At 34.8% G+C, this 25,377-nt stretch overlaps 3 protein-coding genes, 1 long non-coding RNA gene and 1 other non-coding gene across 12 annotated transcripts; 4 read left to right on the top strand and 1 right to left on the bottom strand.

Moving 5' to 3' along the window:
* The first annotated feature begins 2,190 nt into the window (after positions 1-2,190).
* On the top strand, positions 2,191-3,986 carry LOC115706295 (large ribosomal subunit protein uL29). Its single transcript, XM_030633895.2, has 4 exons — positions 2,191-2,349; positions 2,468-2,603; positions 2,683-2,839; positions 3,663-3,986. Exons 1-4 carry the CDS (start codon positions 2,346-2,348, stop codon positions 3,735-3,737), a joined length of 372 nt encoding a protein of 123 aa, XP_030489755.1. The 5' UTR covers positions 2,191-2,345; the 3' UTR covers positions 3,738-3,986.
* Positions 3,987-4,905: 919 nt separating this feature from the next.
* LOC133037910 (uncharacterized) lies at positions 4,906-6,561 on the bottom strand. The gene is made up of 3 exons (XM_061115681.1): positions 6,557-6,561; positions 5,949-6,117; positions 4,906-5,829 (listed from the first exon to the last, which is right to left on the bottom strand). The coding sequence occupies exons 1-3, from the start codon at positions 6,559-6,561 to the stop codon at positions 4,906-4,908; spliced, it is 1,098 nt and encodes a 365-aa protein (XP_060971664.1).
* A 5,377-nt stretch (positions 6,562-11,938) lies between these two features.
* Positions 11,939-12,045, top strand: LOC133033807 (small nucleolar RNA R71). The gene has a single exon (XR_009685870.1). It is a non-coding gene; the product is annotated as a small nucleolar RNA R71 (small nucleolar RNA).
* Positions 12,046-14,707: 2,662 nt separating this feature from the next.
* LOC133039940 (uncharacterized) lies at positions 14,708-16,503 on the top strand. Its single transcript, XR_009688891.1, has 2 exons — positions 14,708-15,193; positions 16,262-16,503. It is a non-coding gene; the product is annotated as an uncharacterized LOC133039940 (long non-coding RNA).
* Positions 16,504-17,690: 1,187 nt separating this feature from the next.
* LOC115705371 (UDP-glucuronic acid decarboxylase 6) lies at positions 17,691-22,114 on the top strand. Of its 8 annotated transcripts, none has more exons than XM_030632697.2 (14): positions 17,713-17,946; positions 18,464-18,514; positions 18,721-18,831; positions 19,371-19,457; positions 19,737-19,824; positions 19,985-20,076; positions 20,302-20,366; positions 20,447-20,535; positions 20,711-20,788; positions 20,906-20,999; positions 21,115-21,181; positions 21,298-21,361; positions 21,444-21,484; positions 21,601-22,114. In XM_030632697.2, exons 3-14 carry the CDS (start codon positions 18,742-18,744, stop codon positions 21,784-21,786), a joined length of 1,041 nt encoding a protein of 346 aa, XP_030488557.1. In that variant the 5' UTR covers positions 17,713-17,946; positions 18,464-18,514; positions 18,721-18,741; the 3' UTR covers positions 21,787-22,114. The 8 variants fall into 8 exon arrangements, with proteins under 8 accessions (XP_030488558.1, XP_030488557.1, XP_060960351.1 ...); XM_061104368.1 differs by having other exon boundaries at positions 17,768-17,946; positions 18,443-18,514; XM_061104387.1 differs by having other exon boundaries at positions 17,944-18,244.
* The last annotated feature ends 3,263 nt before the right edge of the window (positions 22,115-25,377 follow it).

The following is a 25,377-nucleotide window of genomic DNA, read 5'->3' as shown; positions in this document are numbered from 1 at the left end:
TGAAATAGAATTTCATGTCTATTCATTCTCTTTAGGTAATGATATTTAAATATTCTAAATGTACTATAAGTTTGTACAATTCACATTCTATTAAATAATCAAATATACTTTTATCTTGATTATAAGTGTGTCCGTACTACAGGTACGCGACCACTATTATTCAATTCCACACATGATATATATAGATTTCATGCACTTTGATTGTGTGTGGTATCTCATCTTTTGGTTGTTTCCAATTTCTTCTGAAAATAATTGAGTAGCAAACAATGCCATTGATTATTTAAAATCATTACATTCACTTCGGGGAATGACGTTGAACAAGTAGAACATTATTATAAATTTCTTAAAAATTTATTACTTGTTCATATATAAAAAGAAATTACTCAGCAATTTCTTTAACAATATTTCAAAGAATATATGAATACAATTTTTGCATAATCTCCAAGATGTATGCAAAATTTGATCTTTAATATATGTCACATGCAATAATTTTCAACATTGCAAGTAATAACAGTGTATAATAACATGACTAATACAAACAATCTTTAAAAGTAGTTGACTTCAATTCGTATCATTCTCTGCAGGGAATGATGAACAATAAATACATGTCTCATGTATTTAAATAACATTAGTCATGCTCACTGTTATTCTTATACTTTGATGTTTCAATGCAATTTTCTTAATATTCTTTTTAGGTATTCAAAACCCACTATAAAATTGCATCAATAATAATCATTTTTAATGATTCTTTAGTTGTATTCACATAAATACAATCATTTTTTTTTGACAAATATAAAACATTTACTTCAGGAAATGTTTGTCAAAATCTATATCGATATTAAATTACTTTTCATTGTCCTCAAAGAATACAAGAACATATATATAAATATGTATTCATCTCTTTTATTATATATCCATCAACTATATAATGAATATTACGTTTGCATAATCTTCAGGATATATGCAAGATTTTATTGAGAACGCATAATCATCAGGATATATGCAATATTTTATCGAGGATGCATAATCTTCAGGATATATGCAATATTTTATCGATGATGCATAATCTTTAAGATATATGCAATATTTATCGAGGATACATAATCTTCAGGATATATGTATAATTTATATAGATTTTCTTTATCACATCATAGGCAAACATATATTGTAAATATTATGAATGATAAGTACATAATATGTATATATATATGAATCAATAATAAATATATAAAAACATATACATACATATATAATATATAGATATATATATATAGATAAAAAGAAAAAAGAAAACAAAAGATTCTTAAAATTGTTTCAGTCAGATAAGTATATATATAAATATATATTTAGTGTATCGTGACTTTGAAACAATTCAAGAATTTTAACAAAATATTTACATTGGGTCTTAGGAAGAGACTCATGCTTGAAGCTTGGGCAGAGACTCGTGCTGATAACGTGTTATAAAATAATATAATATAATATAAAGTAGATGAGAAGAAAGAAGAAGAAGATGAAGAGAGAAAGAGAAAGTGAATGAGAATTTCTGAGTTGTTTATTCCAATGGGGTGAACCCATATTTATACAAATACAAGAGTGAGATATTAAGAAACTAAGAAAAAAGGAAACTAAGAAAAAGATGAATGTTGATTACAATTAATGGTAATAAATAAAAGATTTAGACATCCACATAATTAATAATATTTATAACACAATGAATGTAATTTCTTCTTTATTTGTTATCGGGATAATTTCATAAAATACTAATTTTTATAATTTTTTTTACATTTACACGTTCAAAGTTTTTTTTTTTTTTTTATATATTTTTACGGTATTTTATAAAAATACAAGAAAATAACAAGAATACCACATGAAAATAACGAAAAAATAACATTAAAATAACTTAAAAAATAATAAACAAATCAGCAACAAAATAACAAGAATACAACATAAAAATATACTAAAAGATCATATTTTACGTAAATAAAATCTTAAAACTGCAAAAAATATTAAAAATTCCGTGAAACCGTATTTTTATAATTTTTTTTGTTATTTTTGTGTATTTGTAAAATAATCTCTATTATTTGTGTAAGTTCCCAACTCTGAATAGGACAGAAAGCGCATTTTCTTATTGGGCCAAATTAGTAGTAAACGAAGAGGTTAACCAACTGTAAATGGGCCATAAAAGGTCTAACTAACTCGAGAGCCCAGCCCAATGCATTAGGCGGACCCTTATATACCCCTCTTACAGACCCATATAACCCAAGCGTAACCCCTCTCATCGCTAGGGTTTCATTTTCTGAAGGAGAAACAGAGACGCGCCGTTTGGGAGCTCGGAAAACACAGCAATGGGTACTCCTCTAATCCCTCCTTCCTTAAAGCTTCACTCTTTTACTAAGTGTCACAAGTTTCGTTAATCATTTTCTTGTTATTCCCTAATTTAACTTTTCTGGTTTTGGAAATGGGACAGCGAGAATCAAGGTTCACGAGCTGAGGCAGAAGAACAAGGCAGACCTTTTGACCCAGCTTAAGGATCTCAAGGCCGAGCTCGCTCTCCTTCGAGTAGCCAAGGTCACCGGCGGTGCCCCCAACAAGCTTTCCAAGATGTATTTCTTCTCACTTCTCTGCTTATGTTTTTGTTTTCTTTTTGATACTATGAACTGATTTGTGGTTTTGTGTTGGCAGTAAGGTGGTGAGGCTTTCTATCGCTCAGGTATTGACGGTCATATCCCAGAAGCAGAAGGCTGCTCTAAGAGAAGTTTACAAGAACAAGAGGTTCTTGCCACTCGATCTCCGTACCAAGAAGACAAGGGCTATTCGCAGAAGGCTTACAAAGCATCAGGTACTATATTCTTTCCATTTTCTTTTAAGTCACATGAAGTGAAGATGTATGGTTCTTCTGTGTTTTTCTTGCTGTTTTGTTTTGTAATTCAGTATGTTTGTGTATTGTTTGTTACTTTTTAACATGTAATATTTGTGCTATTGTATGTGTATATGCTGTGATTTGTAACTTAGATTACTTATGGCTTTAGCCAAGATGAAACAATGAAATTAATCATTGCTATATTTGATAACAAAATGTCTGTCTGTATTCTAGTACCCTTACAGGTTGTTGTATGGAATCATCCTATAACTGTTATGTATAGAACTTTAAATTGTTCATCTTTAACCAAGTTAAATGTCATTATGGTAATGCAAACTCCATTTAATTTACCAATGTCTGTTTGTATTCTAGTATCATTACAGGTTGTTGTATGGAATCATCCTATAACTGTTATGTATAGAACTTTAAATTGTTCATCTTTAACCAAGTTAAATGTCATTATGGTAATGCAAACTCCATTTAATTTACCAATGTTTCTCGAATTTGCAATAGCCACTACATCCATTAGGTTTCACTTTTATTGAAGAGACAAGTATTGCAATCATTTAATTAGTTTTACTGCATATTACTACTGCTCATGTAAGCTTTGATGTGTCATATTCATCCTTTTTTACATTGGGTTGATGTGGCCATTTCTTTTATTGTTAGCAATTAAAGTGAAATAGTGCTTGTTGGGTTGTGTATTCTGTGTTTGTCCTTTTTTTATTTTAAAAAAAATGACCAATCTATCTTCTCTTTCTTGATCTAATATTATCACAATGTGTCTGTTTTTTCACTTCAGTTGTCTTTGAAGACTGAAAGGGAAAAGAAGAGGGAAGTCTACTTCCCCATGAGGAAGTACGCTATCAAGGTGTAGGGTTTTATTACTATTTAGGTCATGATGTCTTTGAATTTACAGAACTGTTCGGTTAACAAGTTTTGTCTTTTGTTCACTCTTTGATAGCGCTTTGTTACTAGACCTGAGTTTGCCTTAAATTTTATTCAGTAACTTGGGGAGGACTTGTCTCAAGCTGAACCAAGTTATATTTCTTCCAAATTGGTAGTTGAATATTTTGTTTCCCCAAATTTTTGATGAATGCGTAAGATGCTTCTTGTTATGTTAGAATCATTGTAAGCCTGTTTTGTGTCATTTTTTATATTGCTTTTTCTTCTTCGGTCAACTACAGTTGTAGTTTTGGTTACAATAACATGCAAACCTATATGATGTAGTTTGCTCCAATATTTTTTTAAGAAGATAAAAAACTGGATGTAAGCTTGCTGTAGAACTGGCTGAAAGCCAAAGCTATGGTTGCAGAGAAACCCTAGGTTTATTCTATCACTGATAGCAGCTAATTGAGTGTTTGCCAATTAAAGCTGCAAATGTGTTATAAATGTATCATTCTTATGATTTTGCCGAGTACCTGTTAAAGAATATGCTGTGTCGTCTTCTGAAAATCACTGGGGTTCACTTTGAATGTTCTGGTCTAGGAGTGTTCATCCGATCTAATCTGCACTTTTTTGATCAAACAACATTCAATCCGCACTAAGTGCGGATTTCATATTTAGAATCTGATCAGCATAACAGTTTAACTTTAAATCCAATCCAATCCGCAATAGTGCTGAATGGATCGGTTGTTTCTTTTAATGATAAAAAATTAAATATTTCATAAAAAAAAATTGAAAAAAGACTATTGTTTCTTAATTTTCAATCATAATTTATTTCTATCTCTATTTATATATAAATCAAATCAATATACATATATGTCAATATATTTTCACTAATATATATATATTCATTACTAAAATAAATAAGTTATTATATATATTTAAGTTTATGTGGATGAATCTATGTTAATAAAAATATTTTTTCGGGTATTTTAAATTATAAAACAAATAAAATACATCAATTCAATATATTATTTAGAAAGATTAAGAAATTAGAAGTTTGTATATTTTTTCTAATATTACTAAAAAATTAATATATATTTGATAACTCTTTTTTTTTGATGAAAAGCGTTTATATTATAGAATAAAATAAAACTCCGTTAGACCTCACGGTCGTTACAAAATAGAGCATCCGGAATAGAAGAAACCGGTAGGGACCCATACATCTGATGGGCGAAGGCCCATCTAGCCACATTATGAGCGGCAAAGTTACAAGTTCTACTGACATAAGAGAAAATACAACTATTAAAAGAAGGAGAAGATTTAGTACAAAATGAGATATAGTTCACTAAAGCCCAATGAGAACCCTTCCCATTGATGGCATCGATAACTACCCTCGAATCATTCTCCACAATAACAAACTTGTAGCCGGAATCCAAAGCGATTGACACCGCCAAACAGCAAGCCGCAGCTTCACCGCACAGAGCATCCGAGAAATCCTCCCGAGCTGTGTGAACTCTAAGCACTCTGCCGAAATGATCTCTAGCCACTACAGCAATACACATACTTTCCAGGCCCACTTTCACATCACAATTGAGCTTAATCCAGTCCAGAGGAGGAGGGGACCAGGCAATTGGTAACACAGGAGTGGGACTAGAGAGCAAAGAATCATACATATCTGCATAGGAAGTACAAATAATATCAAAGCATTTGTTAAAATCAACAGGGCAGTTATTATGGATCTTGTCATTACGCACCCTCCATAAAGTATCCACAATAATAGAAGCATACAAGAAAATATCATCAACATTAGCTCCTTTGTATTTTAGATCCCAGATGAACTTGACCCAATCCCAGGCGCGAATACCCGTGTCACAGACCGGATAGATACCCCAAGGAGAAGAACGCCATAAGTGTTGAGCCACCTCACAGGAAAGAAATAGATGTTCAACAGATTCCTCACCACTTCCACAAAGTGGGGCCAGGTGTCTGCTATTTGGAATCTGCGAGCGATCACAGCTCTCACCGGGAGAGCGTTTGACAAAATACTCCACCACATAATCTTGTGTCGCTCCAGGATTTTGCTATTCCACAGTTTGTTCCAAAGCTTTGGGGCGACGACACAGTGAGGAGCTCTTTCTAAGGCTTGGGATAGATACGCTGATTTACTCGTGAACTGTCCACTACTTTCCGGCGTCCAAACCCATCTATCAGGGCCCAAACCAGAGGGGTTACCCCTTTTCAAGATTGCCGCAACAGTTTCGTGATCAAAAAGGCACCTCAACTTTTGTATGTCCCATTGACCATTGTCAAGAATAAGCTCCGCCACTTTAATAGGGTTAAACGGCCCATCCCTTATTCGTTTGATAACTCTATGTTATAGAGTTAATTTTTATGCTTTTAAACTAAAGTATTGTGAGGAGAGTAGTGAAAATGTGTTTATTTTGCTTAATTTTAATTAGTTTTAGTGTTATTTTCTATTTAGTAATCTAACCTTTAAGTTTTGTAAATATTGATATACGCAAGTATATGCAGTCACACAAGTAATAAAGTGATAAGTAAGATCGTCTCCACAGGGATTGCAAACAAAAATATCTTGTAAAACCAACTAATTACAACTTAAAATAAAAAGAAATAATATGCAAATGGTTGAGTAATGGTTCAAAATTAGAAATGACATGAATTAATCTTGTTAGAATTAAACTACTGCTGTTAAGAAAAAAAAATTGGTTGCAAGATAAAAGTTGTAATATGGTAAAAATAGCTTGAATAACTAATTCCTTCTAGTCAGGTTTTTTTTACAGTCAGTACAGCATCGGTTCAGCATTACTCTAGCATTCTGCACAGAGATAACAACAAATTCCTCTAGGCTTGTGAGAATTTTCCAACACTCACAACTTTAATTCTACCATTGAGCTCAATATATTCCTATATCAAACCAGCAAGCAGAACACTATTCAAACATTAATTTTGTAAGTTATGCAAGGTAAATGAAATATTCCTATTCCACTTACAAAGAAAAGCCTAAATCTAGGTTTTCACTTGCTCCATTCAAGTTAAACTACTAGATCTAGCCCTTCCGGTACAAGATCTAGCTTAGCAAATTGTTATTCATGGCCAAGAAACAACAATCAATTAAAATGAAACTCACTTGAATGAACAAAGGCAAACAAATGCTAAAGTAAGCTTAGAATCTAATCATACCCAACTTAGAAGTTCATAGCCATTCAAGCCTCAAAAGTTTAGCTCATATTCAAGTAAGAAGTTAAAATCCAAGCTAAAAACAATTCATCCATGGCTGCTGCCCAAATTAACAATCTCAAGAAGTTTTTGATACTAAGTACAAACAACAATAAAAGAGGAAAATAAAGAAGACTATCAAGAAATGGTAAAAGAAAATTCAAACACTAGGCTTGGTCCCCTCTTCCTTCTTCTATGGTGTACTTTCTGCTACATTTACTCCTCCAAAAGAGTTGCAGTAGCTCCTCACGTACTGGATGATGAAGATGATGATGGTGTACTTCCTTTTCCTTCTCTTTTTGTTGTTGGGTTTTTAGGGTACAAACTTCATACCCCAAAATAGAAGCCCAAACTTTTCCACTTTGGCCCACTAGGGTTAGACCCCTTTCTTCCACGTCAACTGGCTGGTGCAATTTGAGTGACTGGACCGAAGTTGCTGAGGTGGATAAGTGAAATTCGTGTTTCCACGTCACTGCCAGGATGCTGAATTCACTTCAGCATTGCTTTAGCATTGCTTCAGCAATCAGCCCAGTTTCAGCTTGTGCTCCTTTTCTTCCTTGCTTCTTTTACTTTTACCTATCAATTTAATTCTTCATTTTTCAACAAAATAAGCACAGTTAATTGGAAAAACACACCCAACAATATCAATATTTACAAAACTTAAAGGTTAGATTACTAAATAGAAAATAACACTAAAACTAATTAAAATTAAGCAAAATAAACACATTTTCACTACTCTCCTCACAATACTTTAGTTTAAAAGCATAAAAATTAACTCTATAACATAGAGTTATCACACCCCAAACTTAGAGTATTGCTCGTCCTCGAGTAATAAAAAACACAAAGAACTAAACAATAAGAACAGAAAATGACAGCGACACTAACATGCTTGCAAAGAGAGAAAATCTTGCTCTTTCACACTTGGTCTAGGGACGAAATTTGCTCTCAGAATTAGATGAAATGGAAATGTAATTGGTAGTAGTGAATATGCCTCGAACTTGTGTGTTTCAACAGAATTTTGCATGCTATTTATGTCCTTAAAACTTATCAAGAGTAATTCGATCAAATAAAGTGTGCAAATACTTCCCACCAACAACTTGAATTTCTATAACAACCACCTTTGATCCTCAAGTTTAAAGGTTTGCTTCCATAAGTTGAATTAGTGCAATCCTCTCCACTAATGTAGCTTAGCTTTGCAACTTAGATCAAAAGGACTTGACTAGGCTTGAATGTTAGGCTTGGGTTAGGGTATGGTATAGGATGTATTTAAGCTAGCTCAACACCTAACCACTTCACTTGTCAAAAACCGAGTCTCTTCCTTAAATTTTTTTTTTCTCTTGACCCTCTTCCCTAATTCAATACTCACAAGTACTTGATATTAAAATTGACTTCTCTTGCTATGTTTATTCTCTTCTTTTTTTTTGTTTTTTTCATTGCTGATTTTTTTTTTTTCATATATTAGAAAGACATTTATTACTATATTATACTTATATAATAAATAGCAAGAGAAGGTTAATTGAAAGTTCATACTCATATACTTTGTGAGCTAATTCCCCCACCCCAAACTTACAACCCAACATTGTCCCCAATGTGGCTAAAAGTATAACCTTGAATTAGCTCGCCATAAGTTACACTCACCGCACTCACCCCAAACTTAATGTGAAACTTGGCTCTTGACAAGTGAGCAATTAAGTTAGGACATATGTGGAAATGCAAATTAAGATTGGCGTTAGATGTATGATTGGGTTGCACAACAAGAATAGGCTAAACGGCTCAAACTTGGGTGACTAGAGAAAAATTGATTTTATAGGGAAGGTTAGAAAGGCTCAAACGTCCAAAGATGGCCTAAATCATTTCTAAGTTATAAAGCTCGCTAGGATTTCGCCTCAAGGATTACACTAGCTAATTCTAGATGCTTAAACTCTCTCAAAGTGTTAGCTATTCCAAAAATTCAAGATATGGTGGAATAACACAAGCACACAATTGTTGAAAGCATTCCTCATAGGCTAGCATTTGGACAAAAATAACACTTAAAATTAGCATTTTCAACACACAAACCAAGGCACTCCACAAATGGAGGGAAATGGATATTTTTCATCATCGAGCGCTACCCTAAATCAAGCTGAAAATACATGCAGTATTTTTCTCACTTGCAAGCTAAAACATAACATCACAAACATGACAAAGCAACATAATTAATACACATCTAATCCACATAATATTTATTACTCACACAACTAAAGACAACAATAAAAGTAAACTAAGTAAACAATCAAACACAACCAGCAATAACAATTTAACTAAGGAAAAAAAGAAAACTCCCTCAAGATTTGAACTCTTCCCCACTAGAGTCTCTACTTCAAAATGCTGAAGCGATGCTGATCCAATGCTGTACTGGGACCTACTGCTTCAACATACAAATTTGCTCACACCATATTGCAGCAGTCCCTTTTTTCTGTCATTCCTTGCTTTGCACCAGCAATAAAGATCACCACACTACAGCAAAATCATTAGTAAATGTAGGAAATTAAAAGTTATATATATGTAATTATATAAGTATGTATATACTAATTTTTTTTTCTTTTTTTCTTTTTCTTCTTTTCCTCTTTTTTTTTTTTTTTTCTTTTCTTCTTTTCCTCTTTTTTTTTTTTTTTTTTTTTTTTCTTTTGATCTTTTCCTTTTTTTTTTCTTTTTTTTTTTCAAGGGGTGGCACACCCCAAACTTAATTGTAAATACATATATATTTTTTTTCAAGGGGTGGCACACCCCAAACTTATTACATAGCATATATAAAACTAAATATAATCTTGTTCCTCCGCTCTTGGGTTGCCCAAATGTGATTCACTAAAGCCATGACAACCCGAGACCCTTCTTCCTCAAGCCTCTTCCAATGTGATGGAGGTCTTTGCTCGATCACCCTCACCACCCCCAAACTTCACTCCTTGGCCTTTCACCAAAAATTTTCTTCTTGAAAGTGCATCACGTAGTTCTACCACCCCATCGGGGTACACTCTCACCACCAAGAAAGATCCATCACACCTTGAATCTAGTCGTCCATGAGTAGCCTTCGTTAAAGAGTTAGAAAAAATCACTTGTTGCCCAACTTCAAACATTTGAGACCAAAATTTTCTACTAAACTTCTTTTTCTTTCTCTTCTTTTTGGGTGGTTTTTTAGGGTCAAATGATGATTTGTCTTTGCTTTCTTGCGGCTCGTGATCCTTAGCAATTTCTTTAAGGGGAATCTTCTTTCTCACCTTCTTACTATTTTTGAATTTGGACTCCTCAACCATGTTAGGATCCATATCTCCAATTGCTAAGCATTCTCCTATTGCATCCGGAGCACGCATAGGATGAAAGACCTTGAATGTGGCTTGCTCATGTTGAGCTCTCATGGTAAGCTCTCCCTTTTCAACATCTATCAAAGTTCTTCCCGTGGCAAGAAATGGCCTCCCTAAAATGATTGGAACTTCCCTATCTTCCTCATAGTCAAGAATAATGAAATCGGCCGGAAAAATGAACTTATCCACTTGTACCAACACATCTTCAATTTTCCCTTCCGGATGAGCCATGGAACGATCCGCTAATTGCAAAGTGACGGTGGTTGGCCTTGCTTCTCCAATTCCCAACTTCCTAAAAATAGACATAGGCATGAGATTAATACTAGCTCCCAAGTCACAAAGAGCTCTTCCAACATCTCGACCCCCTATAGAAATAGGAATTGTAAAGCTGCCCGGATCTTTCAATTTGGGTGGAATTTTACTTTTCAACATAGCACTACATCCCTCCGTCAAAGCGACCGTTTCAAACTCGCCAAGCCTCTTTTTCTTTGTCAAAATATCCTTCAAAAACTTCACATAAGTTGGCATTTGCTCCAACGCTTCCACTAATGGTATATTGATGTGGAGCTGCTTTAGAACATCAAGGAATCTCCGGAATTGACCATCATCTTGTTGCTTCTTGAACCGTTGAGGAAATGGTGGCGGTGGCTTTTGCAAAGACTTTTCTGCAACAAAATGCTGATTGGATGCTGTAACTACTGGGGGAATTTCAGCAGCTGAAGTTGCTGGTTTTTTCTTCATTTCCCCCTCTTTTTGGATTGAAGAGGGCTCTTTACTGCCGGTTGCAGCCACATTTGACTCAATTATTTTTCCACTTCTCAAGGTTACCGCTTTGCAATGTTCTTTGCAATCTCTTCTTGGGTTTTCGGTGTCACTAGGCAAAGTGCCTTGTGGTCTATTCTTCAAATCATTGGCCAATAATTGCCCCAATTGAACTTCAAGATTCCGAAGAGATGCTGCTTGGCTTTGAATTACAGCGTCATTCTTGGCCATATAATCTCTCATTAAGCTCTCCAAAGAACTAGTTTGAGAGCCTTGAGGTTGGTGAGGTTGTTGAGGTCTTGGTTGTTGAGAAAAACCCGGTGGAAATGATTGCTTTCCTTGTGCTTGTTGTGCTCCACTTGAACATGCCCCTTGACCTCCCCATGAAAAGTTCGGATGATGCTTCCATGCCGGATTGTAGGAGTTTGAGTATGGATTGTTGTTGCGGTTGAAGTTTTGATTACCCACATAGCAAACCGAAGCTGGATTTGAAGGGCAATTTTCAAAAGTATGCCCATCACCACAATACACACAAGAGATTTCTGCCCTTTGAATGGCAGCGGCTGGTTGTACACTTCCTCCCATATTCATATTCTTCAAAATGTTGGTCATTGAGGCCATTTGAGCGGTTAGAGCGGTCAAAGCATCTACTTCAAGAACACCCGCTACTTTTCGGCTTGTAGGAGCTCTATTAGTTGACCATTGATAGTTGTTGCTAGCTATCCTTTCCAAAATCTCAAAAGCTTCATTGTAAGACTTGGAAAGAATGGCTCCATTAGCGGAAGCATCCAACACCATCCTAGAGGTCGCATTGAGACCATTGTAAAATGTCTCAAGTTGAATACAATGAGGAATACCATGGTGTGGGCACTTCCTTAACAACTCCTTGAATCTTTCCCATGCATCACTAGTAGTCTCGTCTTCCAATTGTTGAAAAGACATGATCTCGCTTCGAAACTTTGCATTTCTTGTTGGAGGAAAGTACTTTCTCAAGAATTTTTCAGCCAAGTCATTCCAATTAATCACCGAATCGGGAGGAAGAGTGTTAAGCCATGCTCTAGCCCGATCCCTTAAGGAAAATGGGAACAACTTCAATCTTAAAGCCTCTTCACTTACTCCTCGTAGCTTGAAAGAATCACTCACCTCCAAAAATGAGCGAATATGGAGGTGAGGATCTTCCGTTGGCGACCCACCAAATTGACCAACCGTTTGGAGCATTTGAAACATGACGGGCTTGAGCTCAAAGTGAGGTGCTTGGATTTCGGGTCTCACAATACCCGGATTTAGCTCATTGAACATAGGGGCTGCATACTCTCTTATTGCTCGGGCTCTATCATCGGCCAAAGCAATAGGATTGGCTTCATTATGAGCACCCCCAATTTCAAACCCATCGGCCATATTGCAGCGTTTTTTAGCCTTTTGTTCCTTTCTCCTTTGTCTGAAAGTGCGTTCAATTTCGGGGTCAATAGGAGCAAGTTCAAGGTCTTCTTCTTGCTCGTTCATGCACTAGATTAAATCTGAAAAAGAAAAAAAAATTCAGCGCACCAAATAGGATTAAAACTTTAAACCAGAAAATAAATTGCACAATAGTTGATAATACAATATTTAGTTTCAATCCCCGGCAACGGCGCCAAAAACTTGTTGTGAAAATTATATACGCAAGTATACGCAGTCACACAAGTAATAAAGTGATAAGTAAGATCGTCTCCACAGGGATTGCAAACAAAAATATCTTGTAAAACCAACTAATTACAACTTAAAATAAAAAGAAATAATATGCAAATGGTTGAGTAATGGTTCAAAATTAGAAATGACATGAATTAATCTTGTTAGAATTAAACTACTGCTGCTAAGAAAAAAAAATTGGTTGCAAGATAAAAGTTGTAATATGGTAAAAATAGCTTGAATAACTAATTCCTTCTAGTCAGGTTTTTTTTACAGTCAGTACAGCATTGGTTCAGCATTACTTTAGCATTCTGCACAGAGATAACAACAAATTCCTCTAGGCTTGTGAGAATTTTCCAACACTCACAACTTTAATTCTACCATTGAGCTCAATATATTCCTATATCAAACCAGCAAGCAGAACACTATTCAAACATTAATTTTGTAAGTTATGCAAGGTAAATGAAATATTCCTATTCCACTTACAAAGAAAAGCCTAAATCTAGGTTTTCACTTGCTCCATTCAAGTTAAACTACTAGATCTAGCCCTTCCGGTACAAGATCTAGCTTAGCAAATTGTTATTCATGGCCAAGAAACAACAATCAATTAAAATGAAACTCACTTGAATGAACAAAGGCAAACAAATGCTAAAGTAAGCTTAGAATCTAATCATACCCAACTTAGAAGTTCATAGCCATTCAAGCCTCAAAAGTTTAGCTCATATTCAAGTAAGAAGTTAAAATCCAAGCTAAAAACAATTCATCCATGGCTGCTGCCCAAATTAACAATCTCAAGAAGTTTTTGATACTAAGTACAAACAACAATAAAAGAGGAAAATAAAGAAGACTATCAAGAAAGGGTAAAAGAAAATTCAAACACTAGGCTTGGTCCCCTCTTCCTTCTTCTATGGTGTACTTTCTGCTACATTTACTCCTCCAAAAGAGTTGCAGTAGCTCCTCACGTACTGGATGATGAAGATGATGATGGTGTACTTCCTTTTCCTTCTCTTTTTGTTGTTGGGTTTTTAGGGTACAAACTTCATACCCCAAAATAGAAGCCCAGACTTTTCCACTTTGGCCCACTAGGGTTAGACCCCTTTCTTCCACGTCAACTGGCTGGTGCAATTTGAGTGACTGGACCGAAGTTGCTGAGGTGGATAAGTGAAATTCGTGTTTCCACGTCACTGCCAGGATGCTGAATTCACTTCAGCATTGCTTTAGCATTGCTTCAGCAATCAGCCCAGTTTCAGCTTGTGCTCCTTTTCTTCCTTGCTTCTTTTACTTTTACCTATCAATTTAATTCTTCATTTTTCAACAAAATAAGCACAGTTAATTGGAAAAACACACCCAACAATATCAATATTTACAAAACTTAAAGGTTAGATTACTAAATAGAAAATAACACTAAAACTAATTAAAGTTAAGCAAAATAAACACATTTTCACTACTCTCCTCACAATACTTTAGTTTAAAAGCATAAAAATTAACTCTATAACATAGAGTTATCAATATTATATATTATAATTTTTTAAAAATATATATAATTAAGTGCGGATTGGATTTGATCAGTTACTTTTTGAAATCAAACAACATCCAATCTGCACAAGTGTGGATTTTAAATTTTTCAATCCAATTTAATCTGCGTAAGTGCGGATATTCACATTTTGTAAATTGGATTGAATTGGATTGGATCGAATTAGATTTGATCGGATATTTAGTGAACACCCCTATCTAGTCTGTAGGGACTACAAGAATATATAGTAATGATGTTAACAGTAAATTAAAGAGTAAAAAATAAAATACTATAAATTTTAGAGAATAGTGTGTTTTTCCATTAAAAATTATAAAAAATGACTTGTATCATCTGATATGGAACATATAAGCTAAATTATTGAATTAAGTTATCAACTTTTGAGTTTTTTTATTTTTATACAACTTAACTAGGAAGAAACTTAGTAGTGATATAAAAAAATTAAAAGAATAGATATATTTATATACATTTTTTAAAATATGTAACTTTCATTGAAAATAGAGGAAACATTACAAAGTTACTAGATTTGAGATACTAGAACCTTATTTCTTAGTGGGATGTATGCTGGAGGAAATAGAGTACCGGAGTTGAGCGGGGTTATAAATTTTGACCATTTTACCAGTCTTGAAAATGCACAACTTATAAGTTTAGGGGTATTTTGGTAATTTACCACATGAGGGTTTTGGTGGCTGCCTAAAAACTTGACACCTGCCCATTCTTTTTTCAACAAGGATTAATTAATTTAATCCTTAATTCATTTAGAGAAAAATCAAGAAAAAAGCCAAAAAAATAAAACAACCTCTCTTTTCCTTCTCTCTCTCTTCGAACCAGCCAAAAGCAAGGAGGATGAGCTACTAAATTCTGTATTTTCCGCAAGGATTCAAGTTGAAATCAAGTGTTCTTGAAGCTAAGGTAATCCCTAGATCATGGTTCTTTGTTTTTCAAGCTTTGTTGTTGGTTTGGATAGGTGATTTTAAGTTTTAGGGGTTTTTAGGGTTTAAAGGTTGTGTAATTTGTTGTCTAAGCTGATTTTGGGTTGATTCTAGGTTCTGGATATTAGTTTTGCTGTGTTGTGATGGTATTGAGCAAGTTTGAGCTTTGAAACTCAAACTTAGGTCTCTAATGGCATGTTTGAATTCTGTGAGTTTTTTTGGGATTTATTTGTTGGAATATGTTGTTTATATCATGTTTAGGTACTCTCAAAAGTTTGATGGCAATTGGACAAGTTTTGAGCAAGATTTGGATTTTTTTGGGGGAGACTGGTATAAACCGGTTTACCGGTAACTGTAAAATCGATTAACCGGTTTTGGCAGGTTCCCCGAACAACCCATTTTCTCAATTCTGATCTATTTCAGTGCCTTAGTTAAGTGTTTCCCTGTTTCCTAGGTTAATGTAATCCCTAGTGAATATAACAGCCATGAGTTGTAGATTCGGGTTTCCCGAATTAGGGTTTTGGACATTTGATTTACCCGATTTTAATAAGTGATTTAAGGCATCCATCCAGCACGAGACTTTCTGTTCAAGTCGTCCGACTCACTTGAATTTGGAAAGAAGGTAAGAACTGTGTATAATGTGTAATATGAATATGCGAGTGTATGTATATATTAAGTGTATATGCATGCTTATATGTTAGTTACACTACCAACACTTGTACGGTTATGGTACAGAGTGCATTGGTATAGTGTATATTGTTAAGGAGTACATTACGGTGATACCAGCACAAGTACGGGAAAGTACAGGATGTGTGTGGTATATCACTCAGTGGTACTCAGGGTACGAAATAAACCTTACCAACACTCGTACGGTGAGGTATGTAGTGTATGTGGTATAGTGGCTGTACCCTAGTATGGAACGTTCTTACTCATCTGTTAAGCCTTGTAAATAGGTGTATGAGTGCCTAAATACCAGTCGGTATTATATGATATGTTATATTGCTTTCTTATGGAGTCTGTCGACTCACAGTTCCGCTTCCATGTGTAGGTAAAGGAAAAGCGAAAGCTGAACATGAGTGAGCCTGAGCTGGGATGAGGTTGTACATATCATGGCGGGGCGACCTGGAGTGTTCGGTCTCGGGACATTTGGGGTTGTTATTTTGTAATCGCTGTGCGACCTGACTATTGTATTTTGAATATTTTGTATAAAAGTTTAGAAACGGGATCCCGGAACTTGTAAATGAATATATAAAGTTTATTATTTAATATAAAAGTTTTAATTTGATACGATTTTTGAGAAAATTCTTTGATTAGTAACGATAGCACTGTAATTGAAAAATTACTATAGCGTGCCTTAGCATTAGGGCGTTACAGCTTGTGTCCTGTTGGTAGATAATATTAGGCTCTATGAAACTTTGTCTTTGTGGGGAATGTATGTTGAAGAACTGAGTGTAGGATGATATTGTCGAGTATGACTCGATTTTGATCATTTTTCTAGGACCCTTATGGTTTTGGATGAGACACTTTGAGAATTTCTTGTCAAATTCTTGTGTTCCCGATTGGATCATTTTGGGGAAAAGTTCTCTGAGGATTTTGCTTTCAGATGACGGGTCTAGAAGCAGTTTAAGGGGAGGACTCTCTGTAGCCGTGCTATTCTTCTAGTGTGGATATTAACTTCTTGGTTTGCTTCTTCTTTTTAAGTCACTACAATGGCAGGCGTCATCCGTCTCGAGGAGGAAGAACTAATTGAGGAACAAGCCAGAGACGCTATTCTAGAAGAAATTTACAATTAATCTCTATGGGAGATGGATCAAATCGCCAATAAGTTCTGCAACTATAAGGTGTTGCAATCTTACGGAAGGGACCGCGAGATTCACGATATTGTTGGCCTATGATGGAATAGGCTCTTGCGCAAGGAAGAATCCCCTTGTGCCTGTATGATTATTAGCCCCTTTAAACCTGTGAAGGTAATCAATGCTTCAATCTAACACCATACAGTCGTTAAGAATAGTCTAATCTAATACCTACTTATTTCTTCTAAACCAAATTCTTCAAACATACATTCCAAAATTTTCAAACACAACTAATGACAATTTTTTTAAAAAAGAGAAGAAATTTATAAAAATCTAAACTAGGGTAATGAGGGATATCAACAAAATTAAGTAGCTTTTTAAGATACTTGAGATGATCACAATGCTACAAACCATAAAACACAGTTTTCGGCCCTGGCAAACAAAAGGGACAATCTGTTATTAATACTTCGATGACTTAAATTTGACAACACAAGTAACCAATTATGGACAGCCTTCCAAACAAAATATTGAACTTTTGACGGAATTTTGAGGGTCCCAAATATTATTTTAAAGTTCGGAGTTACCACAAGACTAGAAGCTTGACCAAGACCAACCAAACGAACCCTATTCCAGTACCTAGTATGGACATTGTACAACCGAGACATGTCATGATACCATACCAACTGGTCAAATAAGGGTCTATTATACTGCGGGATAAACATGATAAAATGAGAATTCATTTTTTTTAAAAAAAATGAAACAATCAACTAATTATTTCAATTTCTATTGTCATCCATTAAACAATTAACCTAGGCATCCAAAGAGAACATAGGAGCATAAGAGATTTTATTGCCACTCATTGAGGGAAGCCCATAATCATTGTACACTGACAGAGAGGCACCACCAATAAGCTAGCGACTACCATTTTGGAATAATTCTGGTACACCATTAATAATATCATATGAAAACTCTGTAAACTGTAAAATTCAAAGCGAAGTTTGATTTTCAATTCATTCATCTTTTTCTCTTCAAGGTATATGGACTTATGATGATGATGATGTTATTACTACTAGGATGTGCTGAATTAGCCAATTTTCATATTATGTTTAATGTTAATGAAATTTGTGGCGTTGTACGTTAAGAATTGAATTGTTGCGAGCAAGAATGAGAATAAGATAGTATGCGATATTCAAATTTGAGATCTGACAAAGATTAGGCGTGGCTCCTATGATCGAGAGGTTGAGCCTTGTTGATTATTTCGTACTTTACGTGTTTTTTAAGTTTTCTTGTTTATTTATTATGACTTTCTCTCTCTAGTTGGTATGGTTAGTCAATTATTTTCGTTTTGTTAATTTTTAATTTCGAAATCGAAACAAAACAAATCAGTTTGTTGAGCCCATTGTTATCATATCATATATTTAAATATATATAAATAGGTTACGCCTGTACTCTCTTAGGTATCAATTTCAAAACCCATATTCAACTCAAGGAATTGCAGTACCAGACAGGTAGTGTGAGCTTTGACTCTCATTTAATTTTTTTTTTTAAAAAAAGATTCTCTATTCATTGAAGTCAGTATGTTTTGCTGTGGTTGGATGGATTGTGACGATTTGGGGTTTCTTTTAATCGGTGGGAAATTATTAGTCTCGTGAGTTTGGCTGTTGTTTATGCTCGTGATTCATTTCTGTGTGGTTTTTTGTGAATTGGGCATCAGGATTTGAGCAAGATCTGCGCAATGGCGAAGGAAGCTTCTAATACCAATGGCAGTGTGACGACAAAACCACCTCCATCCCCATCTCCTTTAAGAAATGCCAAGTTCTTCCAGGTATGCCACAATCCCACATTCCCACATGATTTTTTTTTGTGATTTTCTACCATTTGTGCCCCAGTTCGATCTATTATCAGTCTAGTCATGTTTCATGTTTCATTTTTCATGTTTGCTGTGAGTGAACTGTTTAGACCATGTATCAAACAGTTGGTGTTCTATTGTTGATACCCTTGTGAATACATTTGAAACTTGGTCCTCTGGTCGTTCTTGGTTTTGCATCATCATTGAAGTCAATACCGCTATGATCAAATGTGAAATAGCAAAAAAAAAAATTGTTGATTACATTTGCTATCATATGAAACCGGTGTTTAATTTCTTGAAGGCAGGCTACTGTCTGTGATATGGGTTTATACGTAGCTTGATCTGAATGGAATATTGTTTTCATTGCTTGGTTTTCTGTATTTGATTTTGGATGTACAGATCTAATATATTATAGAAAATTTTGGTCTATGTCTATGACCAACGGGAATCATTTTTTTACTGTAACAATGTAGGCTGTATTCATGTTTAAAATGCATAACTTTGTTTTATGGCAGGCCAATATGAGAATCTTGGTAACTGGAGGAGCTGGATTTATTGGCTCTCACTTGGTAGACAGGTTGATGGAAAATGAAAAGAATGAGGTAGATACATTATTATATTAGATTTATTTAATGGTGGCATGGTGTGCATATGACATAAGTGCCTGTACTGATAAACCAATATAAATAATAAAACACAAGACAAGAAAGTAGTTCATTTGAAGTATTCATCATTCATATTTCTGTGTTTTAGAGAATCTGGCATAACCTAAGAGGGTTCAAAGGATATCTTCCACTGTCTCTAGTGAGAAGAGAACTTTGAGAAGTAAATTATCTTCTAGAATTCTCAGTTGAAATGGATTCCTGTTTTCTGCATCTCAGGTGATTGTTGCGGATAATTATTTCACTGGCTCAAAGGACAATCTGAAGAAATGGATTGGTCATCCAAGATTTGAGCTTATCCGTCATGGTGTGTTTATTCCCTAATTTTTTCACTGTGAATTTCTTACCCCAGTTTGTGTTATCTATCTATATTATTGCAGTGATCTTGTAAAACCATTTTTTTCCCTCAGTGAGACCATGTTCTCTTTTCTTTGACTTGTTTAATTGTTTTCCTTTTCCCGGTGCAGATGTGACAGAGACATTGCTGGTTGAGGTTGATCAAATATACCATCTTGCTTGTCCTGCTTCCCCGATCTTCTACAAATACAACCCTGTAAAGGTGGCACATATCTGTATTTCATTTCTATTTCAGAACAGGAGAGATGCATCTGTCTCCCAGAGTTCTTTGTCTTTTCTTTTCATGTTTTGCAGAACTGGCTCTAACTGACACCCATCCCATTGTTTTCTCTCTTTATCTCATGATCCTTCTCTTAAAAGCATTGACTTCCATGGTCAGTTTTGATGGTACTGAGTGCTGATCTAACTAACATATTTTCTGTGGCAGACTATAAAGACAAATGTGATCGGTACATTGAATATGTTGGGACTTGCCAAGCGTGTTGGTGCCAGGTTGGGATCTATGCTCCATTTTTATTTAAGTTGGTGATATGTACGTATTATTCTACTAATTATATGACAATGCTGAACAGGATTTTGCTTACATCAACTTCTGAAGTGTACGGAGATCCTCTTATGCATCCTCAGGATGAAACTTACTGGGGAAATGTCAACCCAATTGGTATGTACTCACTCTACATCTGATATATTTAATCTACAACTGGTAATATGAATGTTATTGCTTATTTGTAAGGAGTATTGTTTCTGGGTTTTGGTAGCCTTTTCAAGGCAAAACGTTATTTATAAGACCCAAATGTGTCACTATTTATTCATGTGCTTGCACTTATGCATAACAGGAGTTAGGAGTTGCTATGATGAGGGAAAGCGAGTTGCTGAGACTTTGATGTACGATTATCACAGACAGCATGGGATTGGTAAGAAATTCCCCTGATTCCATCCCTGACATATTTTTGCTTTTTTTGTGTTGGCTATAATGTGATTAAATTAGTTTGTTGGGCTCTATTTTGACTGAATAATGATGCTCTTGACAGAGATAAGGATTGCTAGGATTTTTAACACCTATGGACCTCGTATGAATATTGACGATGGTCGTGTTGTTAGTAATTTCATTGCACAAGCAGTTCGGTACGTTTCATTAGTTCTTAACCAATGCTTCACATATATCTCTATTGTCTGCTCTCTCAAATAGTTATTTATTGGGCACATCCAATTTGTCTAATATATTTTTCAATGTATATAGTGGTGAGCCATTGACTGTTCAAGCACCTGGAACACAGACACGTAGTTTCTGTTATGTGTCAGACATGGTATGCAAGCTTTATTTATCCTTTGTTTAATTGTGAACAATAACAAAATCTTTCATTGCTGTGATTTCTGTTTACTTATATTTTGTATTTATTTCTTTCTTTTGTTTGTGTTGAAGGTTGATGGCCTTATTAGACTTATGGAAGGAGACAACACTGGGCCCATTAACATTGGAAATCCAGGTTTTCCAGAAAGATCTTTGACAACATAATTCGAATTGGCTTTGTTTGTTGTGTTTTCACTACTGATATTTTGATTTTGTAGGTGAGTTTACTATGCTTGAGCTTGCGGAGACTGTTAAGGAGGTCAGTCATCTTAATTTCGAACCCCATTTTCAACATTTGCATAAGACCTCAAAACAGTAGGAAACATTCTACATATATTTGAAAAGCTAAAGCTATTGCGATTTTGTTACTTTCAGCTTATCAACCCAGATGTGGAGATCATATCAGTCGAAAACACACCAGATGACCCTCGCCAGAGGAAGCCAGACATCACAAAAGCCAAGGAGTTACTTGGTTGGGAGCCAAAGATCAAGTTGCGCGATGGCCTTCCGCTTATGGAGGACGATTTCCGAACAAGACTTGGAGTTACCCGAAAGAATTGAACGGTACACCTTATTAATGCAAATGAGAGTGATGAAGATGCTGGGAAGAGCTTGACATCTGGATGAGCGCCTCCGCTCTCAGGTTTTCTTTGTTTCATATTTTTATTAAGTGGGAAAATAAATGGTAAATGGTATTAGGACCTTTTCTTGTAAACCAAACTCCAGTTATTTGAATGATTTTGGATACTTTGATTGGGTTCTTACTTCTGACGATATTAGGTTTTCATTCAAAGATTATTTTGTTTTTTTATCATTGGAAAGAGTGCCGCACCTTTTATGAAGATTATCTTGATTTCATCATCCCCTTTTGGATGAGCCAGTTTTATCAGTTGACTCTTCTTGTTTTGATTCTTCTTAACCTTTTTCAATAATTTGTGATCAAACTGATTTCAATTTTGTTTATTAGATGACAACAACACTTACACAATTGTACAATACCATAATCTGTTGCTCATTGCTCAATGCTGAAGGCACTCCACCCCATATGAGAATTTATTCAACTGAAAGATAACATACAGAAAGAATAATTATTCTTACAAATGATGTGACTGAGGGCAGGATATGAAAAAAAAAAAAAGACAATACAGTATTAAAAAATTGCTGAGAAAGTAGATGATCCCAGATGTATATCGTTTTTTTGAAATAAATTTGTTCTATGCTTCTACTGCCTGTTGAGCCTTGGGTGATTTCTCCTTTCTTCTAGCTCCCTTTTAGGCAATTCAACCCCATTTTCTCATTCTGTAAGATTTTCAATCCTTGCAAACGGTTGGCCCATTACCTAACCCTTCTTTAGTCCACCCACTTGGTCTCCCAAGTTGTTAGTTCAAAAGAGGAGCTGCATCTTAGGAAAGTGTTATTTGTGTTTCTGGCATTGGACACGTGGATCCCAGATCAGTACCCAAGGCTCATCAATGGGATCTTCAGCAAAGGTAAAGTGGGTCGAGCCCACTTGGACATGTCCTTACAGAAACGTATCTTAGTTTCGCCCTCGCAAAGCCCTCTGCCTTCAGCTAACTGTACTCGGAAGCATGTGCGATACAACGAGACCAGAAGGACGAGATAGTGCGTTCCCGGAAGACCCTTCAGGTTTCCCTTTTTATTCTTGCACACAAACAAGGAAATTCCAGCTGCCAAATTACAACGGAGTATTGTATCAAGATAAATGGGAAAACTTCCTATAACAAATATTATATGCAATTAATTCACAGATTGATTGCCTACAATCAGTGCACAATGTGTTGACCAAATCAATTAAAATCTGATCAACCTAGTCAATAGATCGTTTTCTTTATGGGCTGGACTTCATGAGACAACCTAAGAGTATTATTTATTGTAAAATCCCTAATAGAAGGAAAAGAGAAACCTAATGTAATTTTCAAATTACTATAAATACCCTTCGAATCCTATGGATTAGGGGTTGAACTCTCTTGAAAACTTTGATCAGGCAAACTTGAGAACATACATTCTTTGTATTCTTGAAAGCATTTACAAGCTAAAGAACTACTAAATAATACACAAACTGTTTGTCTCTTTTTACTCTTTCTCTTTTGATTATTTACTCTTCAGTTCTTATCAATATATTTTGTTTCCAAAATTCTCGGTAAACAAAAAAAAAAAATATACACAAACTTATTTATCTAGAGAGAGAGACCCAGATTGCAGCATCAAACTGATTCTTTGAAACCCGAGCTGTGCATATATTCTCTAGCATAAACTCGAGAAGATAGGTGATAATGCAATTGCTATGATCCTCATGGTTTCCAATATTATCATAAGGCCTTGCTCCAAAAGTCAAAAGTATAAATATATTGAAACATTGGTCATTTTGAGATGAGAAATAACTTTCATATAGAGACTTATAAATTGTCTTGTGCATGCACATGGGCACACCGACATATCATGATAAGTTCATTCAATTTTACTAATTTTCCTACAACATCCTTGAATGAAAGTTTTTTCTCATCCTTAGTCGCTCTGATACTATATTATAACGCCTTGAACCATAAGGGTGCCACGTGTGTCCTTTTATTAATTATTTTATAATAATAAACTAATGGTTTAAGAAAAGTGTAGTTTAATTGAGATTTTTAGTAAAATTTATTTAAATTAAAACTTAACTTTTTATTCAAAATACTACTAGATTTGGGAATCCCCTTGTTAACAAAACAACTATTACAAAGTAGGATTACATTTTTTTTTTTCAAAACACATCCAGAGAAGGACCCTGTCCATTGAGAGCCAAAACATGGCGGCTGGTATGTACATTGCCGGGAGACCTCTCATTCATGGCTGGTCTAGTTTTTCCTTGCCCTTACCTGCACCACAAAGCACCCGTGATTCACAAAGACTCAGCAAGAAAAGTAGATAAAACATAATTAACACATAAAACATAATCTTATAGCAATGCATCATATAGACTAAGCAGTCATTCAAGCGTAATGTAGTAAAAATAATTAATTATTTTTCTTATAAGACAAACTGACCTTGATGCTTAATAAAGCATCCTTACTGCTCGTTACCAATGAGCTTCATATGCCACTATCGTTACTTATATAAGTAATCAATAAGTAAGAAACCTATCAACGATTTCCAAAAGTGAGTAATAACTCATTCCAAATGACGGTAATTACCGTATCTTTACCTCGATTATAATCAGGTCATAAACAACAATAATCGTATCCTATTTGACATGCTAAGTAGTGAATTAGCTTTTCTTACCTCAATCCAAAATCATGTGTGCGGGCCGACCTGAGAGGAATAACGCTCGACAATCCTGGGTCCTATGCCACGACAATAAAATTCGGTAAACAACTTAACCAAATCTCAAAATTAGCCGTAAACTCAAAACTAGAAAACCCCAATCAATACGAGTTTAGAACAACCTAACATTGATAATACACCCTAATCTAAGTTCTAGAGAAACACCCCGAACATGAAATTGATTAGAGAAAACTAGGGTTTCCCCTGCTAGTCAACCGATTGACTGGTTCCATAGTGCCCTGTAGAACTGGTTAATCAATTCTTGCTGTAGAAATGGAAAACTCTAATTTTTGCATCAAAACCCAACCAAATCTCCTCCAAACCTAATGAAACTTTCCAAAACATATCAATAACATTAAAAAAAAAAACATATTCAAGCATTCAAAATTCAATAATACCTCAAAATAACAAATTCACTATAGTTGAGTGAAAATTGGGTTCTTGATCTCAATTCATCCAATTCTAGACCTAACAGCCATAGCATCATCCAATTCACTCTCAAAAAAACTTTAATTAAACTTAAAAACATACTATGAATCCAAAAGAACCCCATAGACCCAAAACCACACAAAGATTCCAACAAAACTTAACCTAAAACCCTAGAAATTAAAGGGAAAGGATAAACATCTTACCTCCAAGCTTGCACAACTCCTAGGGTTAGCTAATTCAGCTAGAAAATGGTTGATTTGGTGAAGAAATTTCCTTTGGTTCAGTTGGTTTCTAGGGCTCAAAGGGAAGGAGAGAGAGAGAGAGTAATATTATGTAATATTTGATTTTTCTAAAGTTCAAAAACCTAATTATCTAACTAAAAGTAAAATAAAACTAATAATT

The sequence above is a fragment of the Cannabis sativa genome, chromosome 1, assembly GCF_029168945.1.
Source record: "Cannabis sativa cultivar Pink pepper isolate KNU-18-1 chromosome 1, ASM2916894v1, whole genome shotgun sequence".
Taxonomy (NCBI): domain Eukaryota; kingdom Viridiplantae; phylum Streptophyta; class Magnoliopsida; order Rosales; family Cannabaceae; genus Cannabis; species Cannabis sativa.
The sequence above is the reverse complement of the archived record's forward strand: the minus strand, read 5'-3'. Positions and strand labels throughout refer to the sequence as shown.